The sequence below is a fragment of the Anoplopoma fimbria genome, chromosome 11, assembly GCF_027596085.1.
Source record: "Anoplopoma fimbria isolate UVic2021 breed Golden Eagle Sablefish chromosome 11, Afim_UVic_2022, whole genome shotgun sequence".
Taxonomy (NCBI): Eukaryota; Metazoa; Chordata; class Actinopteri; order Perciformes; family Anoplopomatidae; genus Anoplopoma; species Anoplopoma fimbria.
Window position 1 is genome coordinate 7,045,169 of NC_072459.1, and position 13,730 is coordinate 7,058,898.

Consider the following 13,730-nt stretch of genomic DNA (forward strand, 5'->3'; position numbering starts at 1 on the left):
CAGTAGGGTTCATCCTCTGGGGATTATGAATGTCTGTAAAAAGATTAATCTTATAGTTGTGATATTTCACACAAAGCCACAATGTCAATCTTGAGGTGATGCCAGAGGAAAAGTCAGAGGATGAGCAATATCAGTAAGGTTCATCCTCTGGGGATTATGAATGTCTGCAAAAAATAGTAATTTTATAGTTGTTAAGATATATCACACAAAACCACAAATGCCAACCTTGTGGTGACACTAGAGGAAAAGTCAAAAGAACACAAAAGTCAGTAGTATTCATCCTCTGGGGATCATGAATGTTTGTAATAAGATTCTTCATATAGTTGTTGAGATATTTCACACAAAACCACAAATGTCAATCTTGCAGTGACACTAGAGGAAATGTGAAAAGAACACGAAAGTCAGTAGTATTCATCCTCTCGGGATCATGAATGTCTGTAATACGATTCTTCATAGTTGTTGAGATATTTCACACAAAACCACAAATGTCAATCTTGTCGTGACGCAAGAGGAATAGTCAGAGGATGATCAAAGTCAGTAGGGTTCATCCTCTGGGGATCATGGATTTCTGCAAAAAGATATATATTATAGTTTTGGAGATATTATACACAAAACCATGAATGTGAGGCTAGATGAAAAGTAAAAAAACACCAAAGTCAGCAGGGTTTATCCTCTGTGGATCATGAATGTCTGTAAGAATATTCATCTCATCTTTGAGCTAAAGTAGTGTTCACAATTGAGGATGGGACAATCAGGAAACAGCAGCATGTAGTCGTAGTAAACCGTCTCCTCTGGAGGACTTCCCTCTGGCCCTCCTCTGAAGCCACACTCCTCCAGGAGGCTCTCTGGGGGCAGGCGGGCCTCCTCCGTGGGCACTCTGCTCCGGAAAACCTCCAGCCTGGAAGTCTGGATCCCGACCCGGTCCTGGATCATCCTGATCAGAGCGAAGACTCTGCTGCTGCTCAACAAGACCACCTCAAAGTTTCCTGGATGAGCTGCAGCCGAGTCGAAGGGGATCAGTCTGACACTCAGACGGATGAATCTGTTGGTTAAAATCTGATTTTAGATCACAGAGAACTCATTTTATAAGCTTTTCATTTAAGTTTTTTTTCTGGAGTTTGGATTTAGATTTTTGCTTTGAAATATTCCTCAACATGCTCTTTGAGAATGTAGCTGTAGTTATGGGTTAAACAAATGAACATGACCTGACATGTTTTAGAAAACCTGATTAATGTTTCACATCTGTAAAACCCTGCTGCAGTAAAATGAGATGTTTTCTAAAGGGAGTCTGGTGCTCAGAAACACTACCACAGGGACCACCAAAATCAACAAATAATAAAAGTTCCTCGTAGTAACTTTAAGTACAATAAGGATACAAAGTTTATACCTAAACTTTGTATCCTTACTGATACTTCATGACTTTATTAACAAAATCTACATACTAATTGAATGAATGAGTCAAATTTACAATTTGTTTTTTAATAGTAGCGTCAGAAAATGAACATTTTAAAGCAAAACCCCTTAATTTACTTTTGCCACATCTCACTTCTGAACAATGGTTGTATTTCCAGGAACACAAATGAGGCTGTGGTACACGTTGTACTCACAAACTGATAATATTTAAATATTAATAATGATGTAGTAGTATAGTGTAGTGAAAAACAATAAATGTATAAAGTAGCATTAAATTGAAAAAGTCAAGGAAAGTACAAGTAGCTAGAAAAGTCTAGTGTTTGAGTAAATGTTTCCGTCACAGACGCACACTTAAAAAACAATTATAGCATCAACACTTGTGTAAAAGGTCGCTTTGAGGTCGTCTTTGTTGGTGTAGCTGTTAAGGCCACGTACTTTAGTAACAGGAAGTGATTTACTGCTGACGGATCAGAAATAACTCTGACTGGTTTGGTCTGAATGTCAACTCGTGATGAGGAAAAAGAGACTGTTGAAACTGTGATTATATAATGTTGATCCTTCTGTTAACTCTACGAGAGAGAGAAAGAAACATTCACATGTATTACTAAAGTAAAAATACCAGTACAACAATGAAAAAATACTCCATTACAAGTGATGTAGTCAAAATCTTAATTATTATAAGTATTGTCAGAAAATAAATTACTGAATTATCAAAAGTAGAAGTAGTCGTTCTTCGGTGACTTGTATATTATTATAAATCACATTATAAGATATGTAATGCAGCACATTGCTGGTGTAGCTGTTCAAAGTGGAACTAGTTTAATATACAGTTAGTTTAGTCCAGGAGTTCAAAACCTAGGGGCCGGTCACCTCCAAAGGGCCACCAGATAAAGCTAAGGGGTCATAAGATAATTGATGGGATAGAGAAGAAGATAAAAAAAAACAAGTTCTGATACATAAATTTGTGTTTTTTTGTAAAAAAGAAAAAGGAGATAATTTTACCTTTTACCTCTAACAGTTATTTAAATAAAGACATGTTCGAAGTCTTGGAGGCAAATTATGTACTTTTTCCTCTGCTACATACAAAAAACTAATACATTATGATGTATTATTATAGATTACGCTACCAAACATTATAAATATTTAAAATAAGCGTATATCAGCTGCAACATTAAATTGATAAACAAATGAATGCACCAATTATTACAATTAAAAAAAGTACAATATATATTATTCTGAAATGGAGCGTTCTGCATAATGAGTACTTTTACTTTCGGTATTTTAAGTATATTTCAATGCTAATACTTTTGTACTTTTCATTAAGTAAGGGTTTTAATGCAGGACTTTTCCTTGTAGCGGAGTATTTTTACACTGTAGTATTGCTATGGTTAATCTCTGAGTACTTCTTCCACCACAGATAAATGTAGTGGATTCAAATAAGTACACTCTTTCCTTTTGAAATGGAGTAGAAGCAGAAAGTAGCAGAAAAAGGAAATATTGTAAATGTACTTAGTTATCTTCCAATGCGTTTAAATTTACATGAGGTACCTCTTGTCCATCTCAGGGTTCAACAGCTGAAACTGATCACATCTTGATATCCGGGTGTCGATCTCGGTGCTGTCAAAAAGACATAAAAACACATTTATAAAAACAAAAACGCTACTCAAACATAGAGGAAGCAGATTATTTTACCTCAGTCTCTGCACTTGTCCACTCAAGTCTCCATAACTGATCTTGTTGTCGTCGGTCTTCAAGTGCTGAGTCAGCATGTGGAGCTGAAACCGCTGACAAGGGACGTCCAAGTTCATCAGACCTGCAGCCACATTGATCAATAATAATGGAGTTTATTTCAATATCTATAGTTTGATAAACTGGTCATGAAATGTTCCAACAGTTAAGTTGGTCAGAGTTTGATAAATGGGAGCATTCAAGGTTTCAGTCACAGTAAGCCCGCCCTATAGCATACCCTGCTTTATGGTCTATTTGACTCTAAATGGACCATCATTTACTAAATGAACATCATGCTGTATTGAAGAAAACTTGAAACTAGCGATTGAGACCATAAACTCATGTTTACAATGTTTACTGAGGGAATAAATCAAGAGAGAAGTAGAGTCATTTTCTCATAGACTTCTATACAATCTGACTTCTTTTTGCAGAGGAGGAGTCACCCCCTGATGGTCAGTAGAGAGAATGCAAGTTTTAAGACACTTCAGCATTGGCTTCACTCGGCAGAACCGGAGGTTGCCGCCTAGTTTCACTTCAGCCTCTTGTGGCCAAATTGAGTATTATATCAACAAACTCTGACTCCTTGATGAAAAAGGGATTCTTTTTTCAAAATTCGGTTATAAACACAGGAGAAAAAACATTTTGGATCAGACTTGGATCACCAGATTTCATTTCACTTGCCTCTCAGGGTTTCCGTACATTTCATATTTAGAAAAAGTTTGTTTGTGAATTTTGTGCAAATATCAGAATTTTAAGAGGATGCTGAATTGTTTTACAGATTTTGTCTGAGGGTACAGAATCAGTTTGTGTTCCTCGTGAGGCAACCTGATATAATTTCACCAATATGTTGTTTTTTGACCTGTTTTTGTTACTTATTGTTTTTATTTTATTTTGAAAGGATCTGAATGTTGCAGGGCAGCTCAATATTGCTGTTAAAAAGTGAGCAAGATGTTTGTTATTTGTCTTCTTGTGTCCTGAAGTTGACAACTGTGGCAGCTTTAAGTGTTTTTGTTTTCATGAGGTTTATTTAGGTTAAATTTGTTTTCTTGCTTTTTGAAAAGAGATGAAAGTTTTTATCCTGCAGGTCTTGGAGATCCTCAAACACCCTTTAGTAAAAAAAAGTATAGTTCACTCAAACAAACGGAACATTGTTCTTGTTTAGTTTCCCAGAGCTTTTCTTATCTGTGAGGCGGATAAAAGGAAATGACTCACAGTGGCCTCCACAAATACTTTAACCACACTGTGGCATTTGGTTAATACTGACCCCACATATCTCTTTCTAATCTCTTTTTCCTTCCAGATTATCTGACATTCAAAGGAGCTGGAACAAAAACTGAAGTCTGAGTTTTCAATCTCAGCATGTATAAAAATCACAGACAATACTGTAATTGTTTCCAGAAGAGGAGGCTTGTTCAGACTTTCGGGGGATGAACATATAAGGAGGAGATTGATTACCAAGGTAGAAATCCTTCAGGTCGACTGATCCACTTCTATCTGCGTCGCTGTGGCTGAACAGATCGTCTACCTGCAGCTGGTGGTCAGAAAACCACTGAGTCATCTCAGACAGGAAGCCCTCAAACTGCGGCCGGTTGGACGTGAAGGACGGCGAGGTTTCGTCCACGGAAACCTTAAGACAAATCATGTGTTAATATGCACTTATATGTATCAGCAAAGGTGCATTTATGTATAATACGTTTAATGCAGTTTACTCAACACTATGAACTAAACATAAATCACTGAGGCTGATGGGTAATGTAGTTTTGCAGGTATTTTGCACAAAGTGTTGGAGAAATTGAAATTTTGACCTGAGGATAGTGCTTTGTGAAAAGTGCGTTTACTAAAGTTTTTAAAATTCATCCTGAGGGAAACAAATATTTGTCCCAAATGTCATGACAATCCATCCAATAGAGATATTTCCTTAAACTTAAAAGGAATAGTTTGGAGAATGCACTAGTTTTCTTGCTGAGTGAAGAACTTTACACAAAGAGGATGTTTTTTCTGGTGATTAATTCACATGTTGATTAGTTGTTTTTGTCATGAATACTTTCAAAACAGAACAGAAATATTACACGGCAAAAAAGGTGACATTACTCTTTCCTGAGCTTACGCACCTTGAATAAAGGCATCAACTAATCATGTGACATATTCAAAATGTACACTGTTGTTTGCAACGCCTGAGAGGCTCAGTGGTTCAAACCATGAAAGCAAACTTTATTACTGCTTCTAACTTTGACAATCAGTGCACAGACCAGATCCACTCCTTCTGTTCTTACCTGTCACAATAAGAGCACCAGCTACCTGCACCAATCTATGCAAACCTTTTATTGAAAAATGCTGCAACTGTTGCATATTCACATTGCTACAGGTATGAATAGTTTTGATGCAAAACGTTTTTTTTGTTGCTTTATACTTTACGTTTTCTTCCCATCTTTTAGTGACTTTTCGGGCTCGCTGCTTTTTCTTCTTCATGTTGTCCTGCGTGTGAAATGTAATCAGGAAGGAAGCAGCACTCGGCTCTGTTACAGTAGATGTGAGGTTGAAGTCAGTCACTCTCTAATCACTGTGGAAGAACAGATGAAATGTTTTGTTCATACTGGTGGTAAAATCACTGTTACATTCATGTTTCATTTCAAAGATCAGATTTACACCATCAATAACAGTTTTTTTTAGCACTTTAAACATTCTTTTGAATGTGAAATTAATTCAAACTTTAAACAAAGAAACAAATTAATTTTTTAATTTTTACAAATACAAATTCATTTTTAGCGGTTGTTTCAACTGTTTGTATATTAACTTTATTTAACTAATTCAACTGTAATTTAAGCATCTTGATATTTTAACAATTAGCTATTGTTAGCTAACTTATCCACACCTTTTTATTTAAATTATTTATGTTAATATAACTAATTCAAGTTAATCAATGCCAATTTCGTCAATTAATTTAACAAATGAATCCATTAGCTTCCATTACGTAACTATTTTAACTGTTAAACAATTACTTTTAGCTAATTATTACAACCATTTATCCAAGTTAGCTAACTATTTGTTTATCCATTACTTTAGCTTATCTAGTTTCATTACTTTTTTACTATTTCAACTGTCTATCAGTTACTTTAACTCATGTTCCAAATGTTATCCATTAGCTATAGCAAGCTAACTATTTTAACAGTTTTTATATAACTTTTAGCTTTTAGCTTTGTATCCATAATGTTTAGATAACACACTGTCTCATCTGTAACATTACAATCTTAATTTATATATTTTAAAGATTAGTTGAGCTCGTCCACAATCTTTGTTCTGACAAACCACTACAGAAGGTCTAGTTGATAATCAGATTGGAAGTATTCTGTTGTCTGTTGTTGACCTCTGACCCACATACACATTTTGTATCTGCACACCCCCTGTTTTACAGTCCAGTGAATGGATTAACCTGCTCAACCCAACAGATATCACATTACAGGAACAGAGTGACAGAATAAGGGAAGAACAGCCGTGATAGTTTCGCGATGGCTCATCCTTCCTGCTCATCTTGGAACAATGAAGACAGGAAACTAAGCCATGGTAACCAGTTAAACACGGCAAGACTGAGTGTTCTCACTGCTGTCCCCGGCTTCCTACCAGTCCCATTCCCAGTCTATGTCACAGTACCAGTGCTGGGACACAGAGGGGGGGCTGGTGGTTCCTGAGATCAAGCCCCGCCCTCAGACACAGACAGGAAATCCTGTCTGGAGACGAAGGTTTACGCCAATAAGGATTCCTCTGAGTCTGAGAGAGTTTGATTCATCGACAGCAGTGAAAGATGTTCTCATCCTGAAGTGAAAGTAGTAAAGGACTCCAAAATGGAAAAATACTGCTCTAATATAAAAGTTCAATTGCTTTCATTGTTTCTTGACTTAGATAACTAGCATTTTAGCTGCTTGTATCACTAAACTTGTATTTGAACTGAGACTTTAACTGCTTTTATTTTGTGTCTATAATTGAATTGCTACACCTATACAAAATGTGACTTGGAAATATTAACACTTTGCTCCTGCTCTTTGCAATAAAAAGCAAAAGTTTGGGGGTTTCTATCTTTATATATATATACTCTATATCTTGTTGGGTGGAACAATCTATAACAACATTTGTATTTTTATGTACAAACTAATCTCCAAAGTAACTGTAGCTGTCAAATTAGTAGTTGTAGTGGAGTAAAAGAACAAAATAACTCCTATAGACTCCAGTAAGGCACGATACCAGAAAACTGTACTTAAGTACAATACGTACCCGACAAGACTAAAACTGTATGAGCTTAGATGCAATATCTACAGGGGTGGATGAATATTTCCCCACAGAAACGTGGCTTATAAAAAAGTATTTGTATTAATACTCTGCCAGAAATGAACATTTAAAATAAAGTTCCCCAAATTTACTTTGATTCTTCCCAATACTGAGAAAAGGAAGTATTTGTTTCTGCAATACTACTGAGGTGGTGGTACAGTTTGTACACTGATAATATTACTTTCCCTGAAATGTTTCCAGTCTGTTTAAGATGCTGAAACTCAATGCTCAAAACAGCTGAATGAACTCAGTCAACTGTGAATAAAAAATATATTTTTTCATGTTTCTGACACAAAACACGATACACTTCCTTTGAGAAAAACTAAAAGTGTCTTTCATCTTTGCTCTTGTAAAATTCCTCTCATGCATATTTATGCTTCTACAACAGGCAGATCACTTCAAAGAGGATTTCAGGTTCTAACAGCCAAACGGAGAACCACAGGTGTGCTGCTGGTATGTGGAGAACAGAGTGGGGGGGACACATTCTTTTTTTTTTTTTACTCCAAGTGTTCACTCATGCAACATGAAATTCAAGAACAGTCGCTCATGCAGGACTTGATGGTGGAATAAATATTTTGTATTTACTTAAACAGCAAAACCCTACTGTTGATTTATACAATTTAAAGTATTATTAGTGAAATGTACTTAAAGTAGCAATAGTAAAAGTACAAGGAAATCTTATACAATGGCAAGTTTATTTTTAGTATTTATATTGTCTTAGATAGTGTGTTTTTACTTAAAGATTCAAGTGTATTATGTGGCATGAAATGGAAATATTGAAGTAAAAGTTTATAGTATATATGGTTTTCTTTTAGTGTACTCTATATTTACTTAAGTACTTTACTTGATTTCTTTTTTTACCACTTTATACTTCTGCTCCACTGCATCACAGTGGGAAATATTGTACTTTGCACTTCACTACATTCATCAGACAGTTTAGTTACTTTACAAAGTAACATTTTTCTACACAAAACATAAAGAAGAGTTTACTAAACATCATCTTTTGGTATAAATCAAACTACTCAACAGTGATCTTTTTATGAACCAATCAATCGATTAATGGATAAAATAATAAGTAGATTTATCCATTATGAAAATGTGTTAATTGTTCAAACAAGCTCAAGCTGCATCAACAACAGTAACATCCTGTGCTTTGACATTAGTGCACAAGTAATAATTAATCTAATGCTAGGATATATATATATATATATATAACAGTCACAGGGGACATTTTATACTACATTTTCTCGATTATACTCACATATTTTCAATTCAGGACTTTTACTTGTAACAGAGTATTTTTACACAGTGGTATTAGTGTTTTTACTTAAGTGAAGGATCTGAATATTTCCTCCAAGAAAAGCTTCAGTCAAAGAGAAAAGTCAGTGTCTTGTAAGATTAATGCTGAAGTGGTGAACGTAATGTTTGGTTTCTCTGCCCTCTGCTGGACGAAAACAAGAACCAACAAGGATGTGATGAGGCTCAGTTCATTTCTAAATAAAACACTTGAAATAAAAGATTTTTCTAAAATGTATTATTGCTTCAGAAGTAAAATTACAAATAAAAAATGTGGAACTTTAGGATGAAGGCTTTGATACAAAATATAATGCATCAATAAACTAATAATCACCCTATATTTATCTTAATTTCCCCACATTTCAGTACTTATTTAGACCACTAAACAATAATAATAAGAATTATACGATAATAATGATAATTTCACTCATTTTGATAATTATTAACTTTTAATATTTTTAAATGTTATATAATCAATATACATATAACTTCAATTTTCTGCTACTTTATACTTCTACTCCACTACAACTCAGAATAATATATTGTACTTTTTACTTCCACTAAATTTATTAGATAATTTGAGCTAATTTGTTGAGATTAATAATACAAAATACAATCAACAAATCAATTATCATGAATACATCAATATCTATAATAAAATAATATAATATAAATAATTGCATAATGAGCCATTCTGCATTATGAGTACTTGTACTTTACGTTAAGTATGTTTTATACTTTTGTACTTCTTACTGAAAGCAGGATTTATTGCTTGTAACACATTCAAAGATCTGAGTACCTCTTCCATGCTGGTAGTAATCAATCAGCAACATGACGTCATGTTTGATATCAGTGAGCAGATAAATCAGTGCATTAAATATGACTCACATTGAATCAGCATTCAGACAGTCAGTCTTTGAATTCCTCTTCGTCTATTTAAAGTTAAATCTTTTGAGAAGTTTCTCTGTTTGTTGCTTTTGACTCACTCTGTTGACCAGTTGCCATGAGAACAGGATGGATACACGCACACACACTCAGTGTTAAATAAGAAGGTCGGCTGATGAAATTAAATGATAAGAAAGAATTCAATTCAGTTTGTTGTTTTTTTATAGCTTATTTGTGAAAAAAACACAAGTTGTCTTTTTTTGAGGATCTGCAAAAAAAGTCACTTCTTCTGTCCACTAGGGGTCAGTATTAACAGGCTGATTTGGGATCAATTCCTGCAGCCAAATCATATTATAGTCAAATACAGTAAATGGAACATTATTTATTTTTTCTTTTATGATATGTAAAATTCAAAATATAACAGTGAACAATTATAAAAGTAGTACATTTTTCAACTAAACTTTCTTTTCATCTGTTTTTAAAACTTTCTTGTGAAATTCTGGGGATGTTTAATGTTTCAATGACACATGACATATATATCTTACTGTCCAGTTATTTAGTTGTTTGCTTGTTTCTTCACATGCAGAGTTTTATCAGAAATATTCAAAAACAATATTCATAACCCAGTTTAGACAAGAACGTATACAAATAACAAGCAGACTTAAAAAGCAACAATATAAAATACATAAATAAATAAATCAGCATGCATTGATTCATGATTTTCATCTTTTTAATTTCTGGATGCTTTTCTAAACACAACCTGTGTCGTTAACATTCTCAAGTGTTTTTCGTTCTGGTTTCTTATGGAAATATTCTGCGTCTGTGATCGTCGATCTGTTCTCTGCCAGGATGATGCCACGACATATGAAACCCAGAGTTACATCAGAGACACTCATGTAGATCTGATTCTCTACCGAGGGGAGACGTTTAATGATGCAATGTCTGTAGGATTTCTTTTTCATTTTTAAGTAATGTTGTGTTTTGTTATGTTTGTCAAACATTGTACGTTTTTGGACACAAGACAATAAAATCAGAAAAGAATTCAAGTAATCAAATCAAACTTTTTAAAACAGCAGACGTGACACTTTAATCTATGGAAGCTCGTTAATGCCAAGAAAATGGATTCAAAGATATGCAAAAAATACCAAATTATGAGATACTAGAACTAAATGATAAGAGATAAAAAATCAGATGAGAGAATAATAATAAGACATCATGAGATTATGAAACACTTTGAGATAGTAAGTAAAAAAGATATGTGATACACTGCTCATTATGGTCGGAAAATTTAAAGATTGGTTTTTATAATCTGAATATTTTTTTTCTGTCAAAACTGAACACTTAAATATCAAAATGATGAAATACCAATATGTCATAATATGGGATACAGATAATACAAATAATGACCCAAACTATGAATTTATAAATCAAGAATTTACAATTATTTAGCCACAAATATGAAAGTCACATATTTTCTTATAATTGCCTAGAAAAATATATGTATCTGTAAAAAAATATTAATAATAATTCCAGAAAAAGAACTGAATAATATGCTATTAAAGAGACAATTGAGACGGTCATCAATTGTTACCCTTAAATCAATAAATTACATTTAGAATTGATTTTGACCTTTAGTCTTTAAATAAATTAAATTTGTAAAAAATATTTGTCTAAAATCTTAAGTAACTGGTAACTCCAGCTGTCAGAGAGAGTAAATATTACAATATTTCCCTCTAGACTGTAAAAAGTTGCATTTAACTTAAATACTCATTAATCAAAGTGGAGTAACTCAAAGTACTACTTAAGTACAGTATTTAAAATATAGTATATATTAAAAATCCAGATTTTTAGAGAAGGACCATCAAAATTCTGTGCTTTTATGAAATTTTAATTTAATAATCTTTAAGTGGCTTCATAAAACAGATGGTATTGCACAACACATGGCTGTTGCATATCCTTCTGTTGACAGTTAATAATAATTGAACACATCGGTGTGTTATGTGAGAAACAAAATCTACACGTCCCTCTCACCCTACATACAGTAAAATATGTGTTGCATAATTTCTATGTCATGGTTTTCCATATTTAGGCATAATTATAGAGCATAATATAATTGCACATCCTTACGACACTGTAATTCATTGGCCTACTTTTTCTTTACATAACTCCCATTAATAGGCATACATTACATTTAATATATGCTAAAACTGTTTACTAGTTTGCTATTTTCTCTGGGATTAATTACAACAATTGAATGCTGCAATGACACACTTTCCTCTTCTCTTTGATGGATAACTGAAATATGCGAGCATTTGAAATGGAAACCAGTGGCGTCCTTGACAAATGGTAAATCCTGCAAATATCTAGAATATATGAATTGGGCAGTACATAATTTGTGGACAAAAACATGTTAAAACACTGAAACTGAGTTCCACTTTTTTCTTTAGAGTATTACATTATTGTGAGCTCAACGGAAACACAATATATCATAATAAAAACTCACGATTTATTTTGTCTATAACAGCATTAAAAGTGTATATTATTAAAATTGTTTTAGGTTCAACAGCTGAAAACAAAACTTAAAAAGACTAATTGCTGGTTCAGATTACACGTTGGTACCAAAACAAGCTTTCCGTCTTTCATGGCATCTCTACGACACTCCTTCGCATTCCAAATATGATAACATCCGTTCATTGGTTGCAAAAAAAAAAAAACATGGCGACGGACGTAATCCAAGATGGCGTCAGCAAAATCTCTGAACTCGAGGCTTCAAAATATCAGTCCACAAACCAGTTGGTGACATCATGATGACTTCCTCCATTTCTTATATCCAGTCTATAGTTGGCCCCCGACCAATCATAGCTTCCTGTTTTTTAAATTAATACTAACAGGAGCTTTTAACACAATTTATGTCAATAGGATAAAAGGGACACACTTAATCAGATTTTAGTTTACGATCAGTTGCAGAAAGATGTAATCGACCAAAGATATTTCCATTTATCTATTTAATTTGGGAGGTTTTAGGATCAATTAATTATTTCTTTGCTATCCAGAATAATCTATGTTAAAAAAAGACAGAAAATAAAGCCGGCTATCAGTTTATCTTTGGTTTCTTTTCTGCCAGTGATGTAAATTGATGCAAATTTGCTCCCTGTGCTGTTTAGGTGCTCAGGGAGCATCCGGTGTATTTCATTATGTTTCTGCATAAATTACTGCCTGCAGCTGTAGAGCAGCAGGACAAAGACAAAAGGCTGAATTATTCCTGACACTGAGACTAATGATGCTGTTTTCCTTCCCTTATAAATCCAATATAACTAAATTCACTTACTGTGATGGATTAGCTGTTTGTTTACTGCGGCTGGAGCTGTAGCATCCTGCAGAGTGGTGATCAAGAAGATAAAATAGATAAATTGAATTCTAAATTTCACTGCAGGGAAACATCAAAGCCGAGGCTAAAACAACCGTGCACATTTGCAGCCTCAAAAATCATACATTGGTTGCTGTGGGGGAAGTTTCACTTTCAAGAAATCCTCTAGTTTGATTTCAGCAAACTGCACCTGTGCACCAAATTTTGTTTTGTCCAAAATTTAATTTGTGTTAATGTGCAGGTGAGAATGGTTTAACCCTGTTTCCCCCGGCAACGCTGTGTTAATGCATTGGAATTGACAGTTAGCTAGCTAGTGTAATCAGTAACGTTTTATAAAATCTCTTTACACTCTAAACAAAGTAAGTGTAAGGAACCATAGACTGTATATAATAGGTGGACATAGTCGTTGTGACATCACCCATTGGTTTGTGGACTGACTTTATGAAGCCTCGAGTCCGGTGATTTCGGCCATCTTGGATTATGGCTGTCGCCATGTTGGTGTTTTTCTTTTGCAACAGATGAACAGAAGTTACCATATTTGGAATGCGGCAGCGACCTGTCAATCACAGTAAGCCCACCTCTGTTTACTTTCCTTGTGATGCAAATTGAAAAAGTGCACTACAGGAATATACTCCTGTTTTTGTTTTGTTTTGTTAGTCATGTGTTTGTTGTGTTACAAATGGGCTACAACTGAAAATCGTTGTGCATCACTGTCTTGCAT

At 34.1% G+C, this 13,730-nt stretch overlaps 1 protein-coding gene across 1 annotated transcript; it reads right to left on the reverse strand.

Moving 5' to 3' along the window:
• Positions 1-424: 424 nt before the first annotated feature.
• On the reverse strand, positions 425-4,783 carry LOC129098269 (uncharacterized). Its single transcript, XM_054607253.1, has 4 exons — positions 4,597-4,783; positions 3,106-3,226; positions 2,962-3,030; positions 425-1,042 (listed from the first exon to the last, which is right to left on the reverse strand). The coding sequence occupies exons 1-4, from the start codon at positions 4,781-4,783 to the stop codon at positions 703-705; spliced, it is 717 nt and encodes a 238-aa protein (XP_054463228.1). The 3' UTR covers positions 425-702.
• Positions 4,784-13,730: the final 8,947 nt, after the last annotated feature.